Here is a 15,615-nt window from a genome sequence, read left to right on the forward strand (position 1 = left end):
AAATTGTGCTCTATATGTGTAATATGAATTGTAATGCATTCTGCTGTCATGTAAATAAAAAATACTATAAATAAATAAATAGTGGGCTAGGGATTTGGCTCGGTGGTTAAGCACCCCTGGGTTCAATCCCTGATACCACACAAAAAAATAAAGAGGTATATTTATGTATTATTTGAAATTAAAAATGCCCTTTTTTCTTCATGGAATTATTATAGACAGGTAACAACACTCATTGTGGAGAAACAGACCTTCCCATTTATTATTGAGATGGGTACAGTTACTTCCATCTCTTCTTTTTTTTTTTTTAAATTTTTTTTAATTGTTGATGGACCTTTATTTTATTTATTTGTATGTGGTGCTGAGAATTGACTCCAGCGCATCACGCATGCTAGGCAAGCATTCTACCACTGAGCCACAACCCCAGCCCCTAGTTCCATCTTTTTGATTGACAGTTTAATATCTATTAAAATTTAATGTTTGACTTGAGCTGGGTATGGTAGTATATGCCTGTAATCCCAGTGACTCAGGAAGCTGAGGCAGGAGGATTCTAAATTCAAGGCCAGCCTCAACAATTTAGCCTGAGTTTAATTTCTTGCAGTTATGAGATTAAGAGCCCATGTTCTTTGGTGGTTTTCAGCTAATGAAAACCATTGCCACATTCTAGGGTCTAGCCACATTCCTTGGCTTTGGGACCCTTTTATCCCTTTTTCAGACCTTTTTGAGGACTGCTTTTAATAATGATTTGTGGGCTTAGCTTGGGCCCACCTAGATAACTTAAGATATTTCTCCCATGTTGACATTCAAATCCTTAATCAAGGAAATTTCTTTTGTCAAGTTAAGGTCATATATTCACAGGTTGTGAGGATTAGGGGAATCATTGTTCTGCCCACCATATAATGCAATGCTCTGAAGAATGAGTTCCATTTACTCAAGTGGAAAGCTGTTTAATGTGCATTAAGTTTTAAAAGCACCTATAGACTTGTGATGTAGCTCAGTGTTAGCACTTGCCTAGAATGTGAAAAGCCTTGAGTTCCATCCCCAGCACAGCTAAATAAACCTTTAAAAAAAAAAAGACGACGAAGAAGAAGAGAGGAGGGCAACTATATGTACTAGGTATAATATGATCTCATTTCTCTGGAAATTTTTACTTATAAATTTTTTTTAATATACTGTTTTAGTCAGCTTTTTTATTGTGACTGAAAGACCTGGAAAGAACACAATTAGAGGAGGAGAAGTTTATTTTAGGTCTCATGGTTTCAGAGGTGTTAGTCCATAGATGGCTGACTTCAATTCCTCAGGGCCCAAGGCAGGGCAGAACATCATGGTGGAAGAATGTGGTGGAGGGGGCTGGGGATATGGCTCAAGCGGTAGCGCGCTTGCCTGGCATGCGTGCGGCCCGGGTTCGATCCTCAGTACCACATACAAAGATGTTGTGTCTGCCAAAAACTTAAAAATAATTATTAAAAAATTCTCTCTCTCTCTCCCTCTCTCTTTAAAAAAAAAAAAAAAAGAATGTGGTGGAGGAAAAGTGGCTCAAGACATCTTACCAAGAAACAGAGAGAGAAAGGGAGGGAGGGAGAGGCGCAGGCAGGGCAGAACATCATGGTGGAAGAGTGTAGTAGAGGAAAGCATCTCAAGACATCACACCAGGAAGCGGGGAGTGGGTGGGGGGAGATGCTCCACTCTTCAGGGATAAAATATATGCCCCAAAGGAATGCCTCCAATGACCTGCCTCCTCCAACCACACTTTACCTGCCTATAGTTAACGCCCATTTAATCCCCCTCAGGAGCATTGATTAGGTTAAAACTCTCATAACCCAAACATTTACCTCTATGATTTCTTGCGTTGTCTCACACAAGAGCTCTTTAGGGACATTTAATATCTAAACTGTAACATAAACATAGGGAAAAAATTGGATGACTACACACCAAATTACTGTTATTTCTGAGGATAGAAGTTCTAAGTAGTATAATTTTGTGGAATACAGTATTTGCAATTTTTTACAATTAGCAAATGTTAGTTTTGCAATGTGTTTGTTGTCTAGATAAGTAATTTACTGTAAAGTGCTGAATAGGACCAGAAAGCTAGAACAAGGCTCTTAAAGAGTAGAAGACTTTATTTGGGAATAGAATATAGAGGCAGGTGAAACACTGTTCAACACAAGGGAGACAGTGAACTTTATTCAAAATTGTTACGTATATAATCTTTAAGTAAATAACCTTTTTGTTGAAGAAAAAAGAAATGAACATTTTCCCCCTAGCTGTGTAGAAATTCAAATAGAGAAGAAACAGCCTCATGTATGGATTGTCATTTGACTATTCCATAATTCAGTCTCTTCTTAAGGGATATGTTGATTCTAGGCTCCTACATACTGGCATATTTTGCAATCTGTCTGTAGGGTAAATTTCTAAAAGTGGAACTGCTGGATAAAAGAAGGTGTAGAGCAGGGTACACTGGTACACACTTGTAATCTCAGCTGCTCCTGAGGCAGAAGGATCACAAGTTTGAGGGCTAGCCTGGGCAGCTTTGCTCTCTCCAAAATAAAACAAAAAAAGAAGGACTGGGGATATAGCTCAGAACTAGAATACTCCTGGGTTCAGTCTCCAAGACCTCCCATCTCCCACACACACACACAAAAAAAAACAGGTATGTATATTTAAACTGTATGATAGAGGAGAGGGATGTAATCAGGGGAGGGGCACCTGGGTATTTCATAAAATCAGTGGTATTTTATTTCTCAACTGAATGGTAGTTATGTGGGTATTTTTATTTTTTGTACCTTGTGATTCATTGTAGACTTTATGAATAAAATCTTTGAGTGAAAGTAATTAACTTTTGGGGTAGATTTTTAAAATTTATCCCAATTTGTTTGTCCCAAAGTCATTCCTAAAGATGTATGAAAGTGCCTGTTTCTCCGCATCCTGATGGTAGTTTGTTATAATTTGTGGTGTGTGTGTGTATATGTGTGGTGGAACTGGGTTATCTACCACTGAGTTACATCCCCAGCCCTTTTTTATTTTTGAGACATGATCTTGCTGAGTTGCTGAGGGTCTCACTAAATTGCCGAGACTGACGTCGAAATTTAGATCCTCCTGACTCAACCTCCTCAGTCACTGGAATTACAGGCAACACACCACTGTACCCAACTCCTGTCTCCCCATTTCTGAACCATATACTTGTATTACTTTCTCTTGATTATTATCTGTTCACCCCAGATGAACAGAGGAGAAGGACATAATATCTCTCATTATGTCCCTCCTTTCTACTCCATAACCACTTAACTCTAGTTGTTTGAATAGGTTATTTGAAGGGTTTTACCTAAATCAGTATTCAGTGTCTAAATGATTTTGCTCCCTATTGTGCCAGTTAGTATGCTATACTGTAATTACTTTTGCTTTCTTATACAACCTTCTGCTTTTCCTGGAATAATTCATTTTTATTCCCCTACTTTTCAGTTTGTACCTGTCACTACCAAGGCATACCATGCTTTCAGGAATCCCCTCAGTAAGACTGTCTATGATGTAAATTCTAGTAGTCTGCTGTATATAGTAGATAGTATAGTACAGTATACTGATACATATGGTATCCCTGTTCCCAGGGCCTCACACATGCTAGACAAACACTTTCCCTCTGAGTACTCTACCCCTAGCCCTATCCTTTTCTTTTTATATGGGTTCCAGTTTTAATCTCCAAGGATTAAGAGATAGAAAATTGTAGTTTTTTTAAAATTAATAATAAGCTAGGAAGGTTTCTGTAACACTGTCTTTCTAGATGGATTTGCTTGTAGTTTTGCCATCTGCATGGTATTTCTGTGATTGAGAGTGCCCTCTTGTGATACAAAAAGTAGTTCTGGACATGTTAGAATCTCAGGAAGTTTCTGAGTTGTGAAGAGAGGTTTGTGTGATCCTAAGCTTAAGTCTGCCCCATTGGTTATTATATTACATAGTCACATAATATTTACCATCTTGGTTCCCTGAAAAAGACTAAACTGTTAAATTTCAATGGTTCTAGGTGGAACGTCCTCCTTCTCCATTCTCTATGGCTCCACAAGCTTCCCTTCCCCCAGTGCCACCACGACTTGACCTTCTGCAACAGCGAGTATCTGTTCCTTCAAGTACTTCTGGTCTGGGAACTGCTTCTAAGGTAAAGCATTATCCATTTCTATAGTTTTCTGATTCTTTATTGTGCATTAGTGGGTTTTGATTGATTTGCTTGTGTTTTGCTTCCACAGGCTGTTTCTGGCTCCCTTCACAAGGACAAACCATTGCCAATACCTCCCACACTTCGAGATCTTCCCCCACCACCTCCTCCAGACCGGCCATATTCTGTTGGAGCAGAGGCCCGGCCTCAGAGACGCCCCCTGCCTTGTACACCAGGCGACTGTCCATCCAGAGACAAACTGCCCCCTGTCCCCTCTAGCCGCCTTGGGGACTCATGGCTACCCCGACCAATCCCCAAAGTACCAGTAGCTACTCCGAGCCCTAGTGACCCCTGGACAGGAAGAGAATTAACCAACCGGCACTCACTTCCATTTTCTTTGCCATCACAAATGGAGGCCAGAGCAGATGGGTCTAGGCTTGGAAGCACATTCAGTCTGGATACCTCCATGGTGAGCCCTAGTTTTATTTATTTTATTTTATATAGTTAACAAATATCTGTGAGTATCATTTTATAGATCTAAGTTTTTTGATAGGCTTTGTACAGAATAACAGGTAATAAAACATAATCCCTGTTTTCAAGAAATGTATATGTTCACCACTGAGCCATATTCCCAGCCCGTATGTATGTGTGTATGTTTTGAAGGCAAGGTCTCCCTAGGTTGCTCTCAGCCTCTTGAGCTGCTGGGATTACAGGCATGCACCAATGCTCCCAGCTAGTTGTTTTTTGTTATTGTTGTTGTTTTTTTTTTTTTTTTTTTTTTGGTGGGGAGGGGGTTGGTAGTTTTTTACAGGAAAAAAGAACAAGCAAAACTGATTATACATGCCTAAGGCATGGGAGTATTAGGATCTGGTCTGAATATAGTTTCAAGATAGATCAGAAGTATAACAGAAAGGCTTAAGGCATATTGTGGAATGATATGTAGAGCAGAAAGTGTATATTGGATCAGGAGAAAGGGCTAGAATGGAGCAATAACACTACATTATAAGGTCTTTAATACTCCCAAAAGAATTTGAATTTATTTCATAGGAAATGAGAACATTTAAAGGTTTAAATTAGTGCAATGATGTGACCAAAATGATGGATTAAAGAGAATAATCTAATAGTAGGTTGCAAAGCAGATTAGAAAAAAGACAGGTTAATAATCCTTTGTCTAAGCATTCAATAAGGGGTTCGGAGCTGGGGGATGAGAGAGGAGGAATATTTGTAATTTATTGGTTCATTTGTGCACCCGGGAAAAAAGATCTTGCTTTCACAGATTTATTTTCTAGCCAGAGAAAGATAAAATAAACAAGTGAGTAAAATATATAGTAAGTTTGTAATGATAAGGGCCATGGAAAAGAACAGCTCAAAGAAGACTATATAGAGAGAGTTGAGTGGAGGTAGATGGTACAGGATGGGGTGGGGTATAATTCTTAGCAAAGAACTGAGCAGTAGGAAGGTGATCCTGAGGGAAGACCATTCCAGGATGAAAGGAGAAGAAGTGAGTTTGAAAGGGTATGTTTAAAAAATAAAGGGATATAGGCTGAGGTTATAGCTCAGTGCTTGCCTAGCATGTGTGAAATACTGGGTTTGATTCTCAGCACCACATATAAATAAATAAAATAAAGGTCCACAGACAACTGTGAGTGAGTGTATATGTATATAAATAAAGGAGTATAATATAGATGGTACCAAGCAAACAAGTGGAATAGTCATTGTCTCTGAACAGAAGTGGCAGCCAGATTAGGTGGAGCCTTTAGAGAGCACGAAATAGGCGTAAATCAGGAAGCTAGCAGTATGTGGAAAAGGCAAGAAATCACATGCACGTGTACTCCAAGGTTTTGGAACGGGTAACAAGAGACATGTTGAATTTGAAATGGACCTTTTTTAAAATTTTTTTTAGATATTGATGAGCCTTTATTTTATTTATGTATTTTTATGCAGTGCTGAGAATTAAACCCAGGGCCTCACACACACCTCAGCTGAGATGGACATTTGATAGAAGTGATTAGGTGGTTGGAAATCTGAACAGACAAAATGGGAAGGATGGAGTTGTGAAATGTCTTGGCACTTGATTATTTCTTGGTTGTCAGGAAAGATACTTGTAACCAAGTAATACTTAAGTGGTACCTGTGTGCCTGGCAGTCTAATTAGAATGGATAGTTGTGACTTTCTGGTGGTATCAATACTGAATGACCATTTTGAGTTTGTGTATCCATCATTTAAGCTAGAAATAATATTTGTATAGATAAGCAATTTTCTTAAATAATTTTAGAATTAAAACAATCTATTTCTCTGGCTCTTTTGAAATCTGTCTCCCTCTCCCTTACATTTAAAAGTTCTTCAAAGCCTGACAGCAATGATGTTTTTGTCAGAGGTGATAACCTGTAAGCATGGCTTGATTAGTGAGGTCCCTGTTTGTATTATCATTCTTGTGATTTTGAAAAGATTCAGTAAGAGGACATACTTAGCTATCCTAAGAAGATTCTTTTCAACACTTTCTTTACTTTCCAGAGTATGAATAGCAGCCCATTAGCAGGTCCAGAGTGTGAACACCCCAAAATCAAACCTTCCTCTTCTGCCAATGCCATTTATTCTCTGGCTGCCAGGTAAGTTTATTAAAGCTGTATTTCATTCACTGGAGTTAGTACTTTTAAACTGTTCGTTTGTAGAAAATCCAGAAAAGTGTAGAGGGAAATAAAAATTCCTCTGTATTTGTACAGTGTAGAAGTCATCGTGTTTTGTTTTGGAATTTGTCTTTCTATTCTTTTTACTGTGTTTATAGATCATTCTTGCTGGGCTTGTCACATGTATCTTTTCAAGGAAGCAATTTTGGTTCTGTTGATTTTTCTTAAAAAAATTCTTGCTGGGTGTCGGTTTTCTGTGTCATTGCTTTCTGACTTTCTAATTTTTTCCCCTCCAGTTCTGGGCATTGAGCCTAGGATTTTGCATACTGAGCTACATCCCTAGTTTGTATTTTTTATTTGGGGACAAGATCTCACTAAGGTGCCCAGGCTGGCCTTGAGGTTGTGATCTTCCTACCTTAGCTTCCCAAGTAGTTGGGTTTATAGGCATACATGTACTACCATGCCCCACCTCTTCTCCATGCCCCACCTCTTCTTTTTCTTTTAAATATATGGTTTCAATATGTTGTCCAGGCTGGTCTTAAACGCATGAGCTCAAATGATCCTCCTGCCTCAGCCTCCCAAATAGCTAAGACTACAGGCATCTGCCACTGTTCCAAGCTTTTGCTCTTTTATCTTATTCTTCCAACTTTCTTCAGGCTTAATTTACTATTTTTCTAGCATCATGAAATGGATTCTGTGGTTTGTTTGTTTGTTTTAAGAGAGAGAGAATTTTTTAATATTTATTTTTTAGTTTTCGGTGGACACAACATCTTTGTTTGTATGTGGTGCTGAGGATCGAACCCGGGCCGCACGCATGCCACGCGAGCGCGCTACCACTTGAGCCACATCCCCAGCCCCAGGATTCTGTGTTATTCTGCTTGAGCTGCCATAACAAAATACCAAAGACTGGGTGCTTTAAACAGTGGAGATTTATTTACTGTTTAAATAATTCTAAAAAGATTTAAGAAAATTGGTTATCTACACAAATATTATTTCTAGCTTAAATGATAGATACACAATTCTGGAGGCTGGAAATCTGGGATTAGGGGGTCAGTTTCTGGTGAGGTTCCATGTTCAAATATAACCGTACTGGGTATGAGGGCTTGAACATGTGAATTTTGGGAAGGACACAAACATACAGTTCATAACAAGTGTTTAGCTGCATTCCACAAATTTTGATGTCATTTTCATTATTTTTTTAAAATATTTTTTTAATTGTTGGTGGACCTTTATTATTTAAATTTGGTGCTGAGAAGCAAACCTAATGCTCAACCCCAGCCTCCATTTTCATTTAAGTTCAAAATATATGATTTTTCTGTTGTTAATAATTCTTGAGTTATTTATGTGTTACCCAATTTTCAAATATTTAAAGATTTTCGGTTTTTCTGTTCTGCTTTCTGGCTTCTTTCTAATGTGGTTAGAGACCATCTTCTTTATTGACTAGTTTGTGGTAAGATCCAGTAATATGTGTCACCTTTATCTCATAAGATTGTATATTCTGCAGTTGTTGGGTATAGCATTCTGTACATGTTAGTGAAGTTGTGATCAAATCTTTTATTACTCAGATTTTTAACAATCTACCTTTTCTATATTTTCAGATAACTGAAATGAGTTTGTTTGTTGAATTCTCCTCTATAATTGTGAATTTCTCTTTGTTCCTTTTAATTCAGTCCTTTTTTATTACATGTGTATTTAGTTTGTGTAATAATAGAAATTTAAAATTATTTATAGTAAATAGTGAGCATTTTTATTATCCTTAAATCTATTGTTTACTCAATAGTTCTGTTTCTTGCTTGTCTTAAGTTTGCTTTTTCTTAATTAAAATGGCTTACATCAGCTGTCTTTTAGTTAGTATTTCTATGACCTTTCTCTACTCTTTTACTTTCAATTTTTCTATGACCTTTAAGGTATGTTTCCCGCAAGCAGTATATTTTGGGTTTTTCTTCCCTTAAATCCAGTCTGGCATTTTTGATCTTGAGGTAATCAGAATATTTGTTCTTACTCTTCTCCCCATTTTTCTAATCTTTTCTTGGTTCCTTTTTTCGTCTTTTCTTACTTTCTTTTGAATTAAAGGTTTTTTCTTAGCCATTTCATCCCTTCGGTTATTCTTTTAATATTTATTCTGGAGAGCTGGGCATGGTGGTATACACCTGTAATCCCAACAACTTGGGAGGCTGAAGCAGGATGATCACAAGTTTGAGGCTAGCCTGAGCAATTGACAGTGAAACGCTGTCTCACAATAAAAATGAAAAGGGCTAAAGGTATAGCTCAGTGGTAAGCATTCCTGAGTTCAGTCCTTGATACAAAAAAAAAAAGTTATCCTGGAGATTCCAACATGTACTCTTGATTTGTTAGAATATGCTTTAAATCAGTGTCTCCTGATACTTCTGGACATTTAAATTTCTCTTGGGGGCTGGGGATGTGGCTCAAGCGGTAGCGCGCTCGCCTGGCATGCGTGCGGCCCGGGTTCGATCCTCAGCACCACATACAAACAAAGATGTGTCCGCCGAAAGCTAAAAAATAAATATTAAAAAAATAAATAAATTTCTCTTGGATTTATCCTACAGTGCTCCTTACTTGTTCCTGCTGTTCTCTGAATGCTTTCCATCTCCCTAAAAAACTTCCTTTAGTGTGTGTGTGTGCTTACGTGTGTGATTGTGTGTTTAATGCTCTTCTATCAGTTGATTCAAATTTTGTTTGACTGAAAATATCTTCATTGCACCCCCTCCCCCTGTACTGAGTATTAAACCCATGGTGCTCTACAATAGAGCTATATATGCCCAGCCCTTTTTATGTTTTATTTTGAGACAACATCTTCCTGAGTTTCCCAGGCTGGCCTCAAACTTGTAGCCTTCTGCATAAGCTGGGTTTTCAACACATGCCACCACGTCCAACTTTACCTTTTTTTTTTCTTTTTGGTAGAACTGGGGATTGAACCCAGGGGGTGCTTTACCACTGAGTTCCATTTTTACATTTTAAAAAAAATTTATGACAGGGTCTCACTCTATTGCTGAGACTGGCCTTGATCTTGCAATCCTCCTGCCTCAGCCTTCTGAGTAGTTGAGATTATAGGCCTGTACCAGCACATCTATCTCTCAGCCAATATTTCTTAAAACAGATTGAACTTTGTAATCTTTCTTTATCTGGGCCTCTAATTTCTTGAACATCATCAGATTCTTTCACTGTCTTCTACCACTCATTATAGGCTTACTTGCATATTTTCCATTCTCTTTTATCTTGTTTCTTGAACATATGAATTATAATTATTTTAAAGGCTGTATCTGATAACTGTAGCTCTGTCTCTAGAGATTAGCAAGACGACCACAGTAACTGCTTGGCTCTTCAGTTGCTCACGACTACCCGCTTGATTTCTCAGAATCTAGCCCCATGCATGAAGAGTTTAGGGATTAGTAATAGCTTTAGGAAATTACAAGCAGAATTTTAGGCCTACTTCTTTGCTGTTTCCTTCCCTGGGATTTTTTTTTTTTTTTTTAAGTTGTAGATGGACACAATGCTTTTATTTTATTTATTTTTATGCAGTGCTGAGGATCGAACCCAGTGCCTCACATGTGTTAGGCAAGTGCTCTACCGCTGAGCCACACTGAGGATTTTTGGCTCCCCACATCTTGGTTGTCATGACACCTCAAAATTCCAGTCTCTCTCCCTAATCCATTGAGATCTACTTCAAATCCCAAATTCAGAACTCCAAATTTGAGAGTTGCTTCAGTGTCATCATCATCGTTGTCATCGTATCGTCATTGGTGTCGTCTTTAATGTTTTTTTTTTTTAGTTGTGGATGGACACATACCTGTATTTTATTTATTTTTTTGTGGTGCTGAGGATCAAACCCAGTGCCTCATATGTGTTAGGCAAGCGCTCTGCCACTGAGCCACAACCCCAGCCTGTATTCTTGAATCTCGGTCTCTGAAGTTCTGGTTTCCTGGTTGCTCTCCAGTACTTTTTTTTAAAGTATATATTGCCAAAATACTTTGTGACAAGGAAACACATTTTATACTTTTATGAACTTCATCAAAGAGATGGGAGGAAGGGGTGCTGGGGGTAGAACCCAGGGTCTTTTGCATGCTAGGCAAGAGCTCTGCTACTGAGCTCTACACCGCAGCCCTAAAGTATTTTTGGATAGCTCTCTTAATAGGACTTCTTTTTTGTTAATTTTAGAAAACATAGATAAGCAATACTGAAGGAATAAGAGTTATCTGTAATCTTATTTTACCTAGAGTCAAATAGTAATTATTCACAATTTGATGTATGTTCTTTGTTATTCTTATGTGTATGGAATCATCATTGAGGCTGGTTTTCGCTAGACATATTTGAACATTTTTGCATGTCATTACATATTCTTCTATGTTGATTTTCAAATTATTTTAGATTATTTTCAAGCAGTGTGACTGACTCTAGGGGAACCCTGATTTGTAAGATAAGGATAGGTCTATGGTAGTGGAAGCAGAAGTAGGCTGTAGCCTCTTAGGTCCTGAGTAAAACCTCTAAAGGCCCCAAGAGCCAGCAATTGGCACCAGCTCTCTTACTCTCTGTGTGGGTCAAAGTCTACTTATTCAGTATGCTATTATTGGATATGTAGGTTGTACCACCCCCCGCACCCCGCCCGGTGTTATAAGTAATGCTGTCATGAGTATTCTTGATTGCTTCCCAAGGGAAAACTCTTAGAAGTGGAATTTCTGAGACCCAGGATGCACATGTGATGAAGTGCTTTTGTTGAATCATACTACAGAAAAGTTGTAACAACTTGTTTCTACAGCTATATATTCTCATTTATTTCCTTACACTTTTACTGACACTTGGTCTTTTCCACTTGTTAAAAATTACAAACTGAGCCAGGCGTGGTGGTGCATGCCTGTAATCCCAGCTGCTCAGGAGGCTGAGGCAGGAGGATCACAAGTTCAAAGCCAGCCTCAGCAACTTAGTTAGTCCTTAAGCAACTTAGGGAGATCCTGTCTTAAAATCAGGGGATAAAAGGGGGGGGTGATAGGGATGTGGCTCCGTGGTTTAGTGCCCCTGGGTTCAATCCCTAGTACCACCAAAAAAAAAAGGAAAAAAAAAATTACAAACAGAATAAAAGTGAAAGAATCCTAGACTGAACCCACCACCTGAATTCAAATTTTAGTATTTTTTTTCTTTATCACATTATCTGTGTTTCATCCATTGCTCTCTCTTGGTTGTTTGTGTATTTCAAAGCAAATTGTAGATACTAGCACACTTCTGCTTAAGTCTTCAGCATGCATTGTATAAATCTTAAGAGAATATTTGCTGAATTTTTACGAGGCATACGTAAGGGAAGTTTTTCAACAATAAAAGTGGTAGGTAGACATAAGAAAAAATCTCACATGAGATTTGATTGGAAAATTAAACATTAAATAAAGAGAGACAAATAAATGCAAGAGGTAGTCTTTGTAGAGAATTTAGAATATGCTAACAAAAGGTGTAAAGAAAAAGAGAAGAGAAACTCAAATTCATACTCTAAGAGGCAATTTGTATGTGTGTCTGTTTCTTTTTTGGGAGCCAGGGGAGTACTGGGAATTAAACCCAGGGGCACTTAACCACTGAGCCTCATCCCCAGCCCTTTTTAAATTTTATTTAGAGACAGAGTCTGACTGAGTTGCTTAAGGCCTCAGTCTCCCGAGTCACTGGGGTTACAGGTGGGTGCCACTGTGCCCAGCAGTGTGTGTTTCTTACACAAAATTGATTGGTGTTTTGTCTTCTTTCATAGAGTAGGATGGCAATTTTGTTTCAAAAGCTTCTGGGTAAAGAATTATGTATGTTAAATGTAAGACCAAGATCCCTGAAATCAGAAACTTGGGATCTAGTCCCAAAATTGATGGTTAACTACCAAGTTACTTTTTTCCCTCTTTTTATTTTAGATTTTTTTTTATGTCAAATATTGAAGAGAAAAAGTATTTATACTCTAAGGTAATATGTGAGAAAGATTTGGACAAGCTATGTATTCTTTGAAACCATGGGTAGACTTGAGAATTAGAATTTGATATACATTCCTAGCATGTGAAGAAATGCCACCTGCCATTTCTTATTTCACACCCAGTGAAAGAAAAACTAAGGTAGTAGCTTTAAAACTGAGACACTATGATGGAACTTATTTGGAGGTTGGAACTAACTGGTGGTATGGCCGTAACTTAGGTATCTATCTCAATGTGACACATCTCAAAACATAAGAGCCACACCTTTGGTCATTTGAGCATAGTGTTTTTGGTGTGCTTTTTGCTAATCTCCTATCTTACCAGTAGAAATAGTAGTTTCTTAGATGGCATGTATTTGTTCTGTCAAATTTGAGTTGTGTCTGTTTTGAAACTGTTTATTTCATATTGGAAACTTTTCCAGCTATTGATTCTTTTTTCTTTTTAAAAAAATTTATCTTCCAGACCTCTTCCTGTGCCAAAACTGCCACCTGGGGAGCAGGGTGAGAATGAGGAGGACACAGAATATATGACTCCCTCTTCTAGGCCAATAGGGCTCCAAAAGCCAGAACCAAAACGGCCTTTGGAGGCAACCCAGAGTTCACGGTAAGTTCACAACAACCATGTAGGGCCAGATACCTTTATATGGATAATTCAGTTGACATCCCTCACCTGCTTCACTTGCTACTTGTATGTACTGTTAGCCAGCCAGAAGTAACAGCAGAAAGATAAATCTGGTCCCTAAAGTCTCTTGAAGCAATAAACAGTTCCACTTACATTAGTATCACAGTAACTTCCAAAACACGAATTATCTGTAACTTGTAACAAGAGTTGATCTTAAAACATTTACTAGTTATTTTGGTACAAGGAGAATATGTTGTCTTTAGAGGATCAGGGTCTAGGGTAGTCTCAATAGGTTGCAGGTAACGTTTATTTCCAAAGATCATTTTGCTTCTTATTTCTGGTTCAGAGTATGTGATTGTGACCTGCAGATTGATAGCTGTACCTATGAAGCAATGTATAATATTCAGTCCCAGGCGCCATCTGTCACCGAGAACAGCACCTTTGGTGAGTTGCTTCTCTGCTACTTAAAAATCAGTGATGGGCTGGGGGTGTGGCTCAAGCGGTAGCGGGCTCGCCTGGCATGCGTGTGGCCTGGGTTCGATCCTCAGCACCACATACAAACAAAGATGTTGTGTCCGCCGAAAACTAAAAGAATAAATATTAAAAAAATTCTTTCTCTCTCTCTCTTTAAAAAAAAAAAAATCAGTGATGTGCTAGAGGAATGAACCTATAATATTTAACTAATGAGATAGCTTGACCTACAGAGAAAATTATTACTAAAATTACTAAAGATCTTTTCTTTTTTGGACCGGGGATTGAACTCAGGGGCACTTGACCACTGAACCACATCCCCAGTCCTATTTTATATTTTATTTAGAGACAGGGTCTCATCGAGTTGTTTAGTGCCTCGCTTTTGTTGAGGCTGGCTTTCAACTCACGATCCTCCTGCTTCAGTCTCCAAGCTGCTGGGATTATAGGCACGCACCACTGTGCCCAGCTATTTTAAGTAATCTTATTTGGCAAAACAAGGTGGGGCAGTCGCCTCCCTTTTTTATATCGTTTCCACACAGCTAGTTCCTTTTGTGATTTTTCGTTCTCCCAAGGCCTAGAGACATTTGAATTATATGGCCTAGACCTGCAATGCTGGCAGACTCTTTTATTCCCATTGCATTGATGAAATTTTTGTGTGTGGGGGTGATACATGCTCAATTCCCATACTAACTAGCTTACCAAGTTGAAAGTTCAAATAAGCCTGCAAACATAGGACGCTTTGGCTGATCTCCTGAGGTGAGGTGCAGATAGAATTGCTATAAAATTGCACTTGAGTCTTTGGCATCAGTAATTTCTAACCTTACAAGAGTGACCTTTCACAGGTTCAACAACAGAACTACAGAATTGGTACACATTTTATTTTTTTGTTTGTTCTGTCACCTTCAATAGTGTCTCATATTGGTGTCCAGCCTGCCGTAGACATTGAGTACTTATTAAATGAAGTAAATGTGTGTGTGTGCATGAATGAATAGATGCTTCTGGGTTAAAATGTGTTAGAAGTTGAGTTATGTCAGAAGAAGATAATTTTATGAACTTTTCTCCAGGTGAAGGGAATTTGGCTGCAGCCCACACCAACACTGGCCCTGAAGAATCAGAAAATGAGGATGATGGATATGATGTCCCTAAGCCACCTGTGCCAGTTGTGCTGGCCCGCCGAACTCTCTCAGACATCTCTAATGCCAGCTCCTCCTTTGGCTGGTTGTCTCTGGATGGTGATCCCTCAACAAGTGAGTCTCCAGGCTCCCTTGAGCCTGTCCTGAATTGCTGTCTAGCTCCTAATTTATACTGAAACAGATGATCCTCTCATGGCAGTAAGTCAGTAAGTAGTAGTGGTAGACTAAATAAATTCTGTGTCTAAATGGAAGAAAAGCTGGTTCTAGAACTCAAAGTAGGAAATGAAAGTAATATGGCTCTTCCCATTCTGGGAGTAGGTAGGGTTTCTAGCTCTTCTGAGTAGGCCTGTGACAGAAGTAATTAAGCTTGATGGTTCAGACCACACATTCCTTTTTCCTGGCCCTGGCCCTGGCCCACTGGGAAGGAGGCATGCTGCCCTGGAACACACACAGAATGGGCCAAGAGCCAGCCCACATTGAGCCTTGACTGTTGGGGCTCAACAGCACCTGTGGCAGCAGCCAGAGTTACTGTCATTTTGGAAGTTGAAGAGAGCTTTCAGGACAGCTGGTGGAAAAGATCTACAGCATCCAGTTGCCTAAACAGGTGGTGATCACTACTCAACCTGGCTTAAGGCATCTTCACTGCAACTTGGGCTAATTTCTGCCTTTTTGTT

General features: G+C 38.8%; 1 protein-coding gene across 3 annotated transcripts in view; it reads left to right on the top strand.

Annotated features, from left to right (window-relative positions):
• Window positions 1-15,615, top strand: part of Cbl (Cbl proto-oncogene) — a 104,805-nt gene that overhangs the window by 80,765 nt on the left and 8,425 nt on the right. For all 3 annotated transcript variants that reach the window (XM_027930587.3, XM_071616771.1, XM_071616772.1), the window contains 6 exons: window positions 4,013-4,144; window positions 4,233-4,610; window positions 6,656-6,750; window positions 13,179-13,319; window positions 13,684-13,781; window positions 14,873-15,055. In XM_027930587.3, coding sequence (XP_027786388.3) covers window positions 4,013-4,144; window positions 4,233-4,610; window positions 6,656-6,750; window positions 13,179-13,319; window positions 13,684-13,781; window positions 14,873-15,055 — 1,027 coding nt within the window. The remainder of the gene's footprint in view (window positions 1-4,012; window positions 4,145-4,232; window positions 4,611-6,655; window positions 6,751-13,178; window positions 13,320-13,683; window positions 13,782-14,872; window positions 15,056-15,615) is intronic.

The sequence above is a fragment of the Marmota flaviventris genome, chromosome 9 (assembly GCF_047511675.1).
Source record: "Marmota flaviventris isolate mMarFla1 chromosome 9, mMarFla1.hap1, whole genome shotgun sequence".
Classification (NCBI taxonomy): domain Eukaryota; kingdom Metazoa; phylum Chordata; class Mammalia; order Rodentia; family Sciuridae; genus Marmota; species Marmota flaviventris.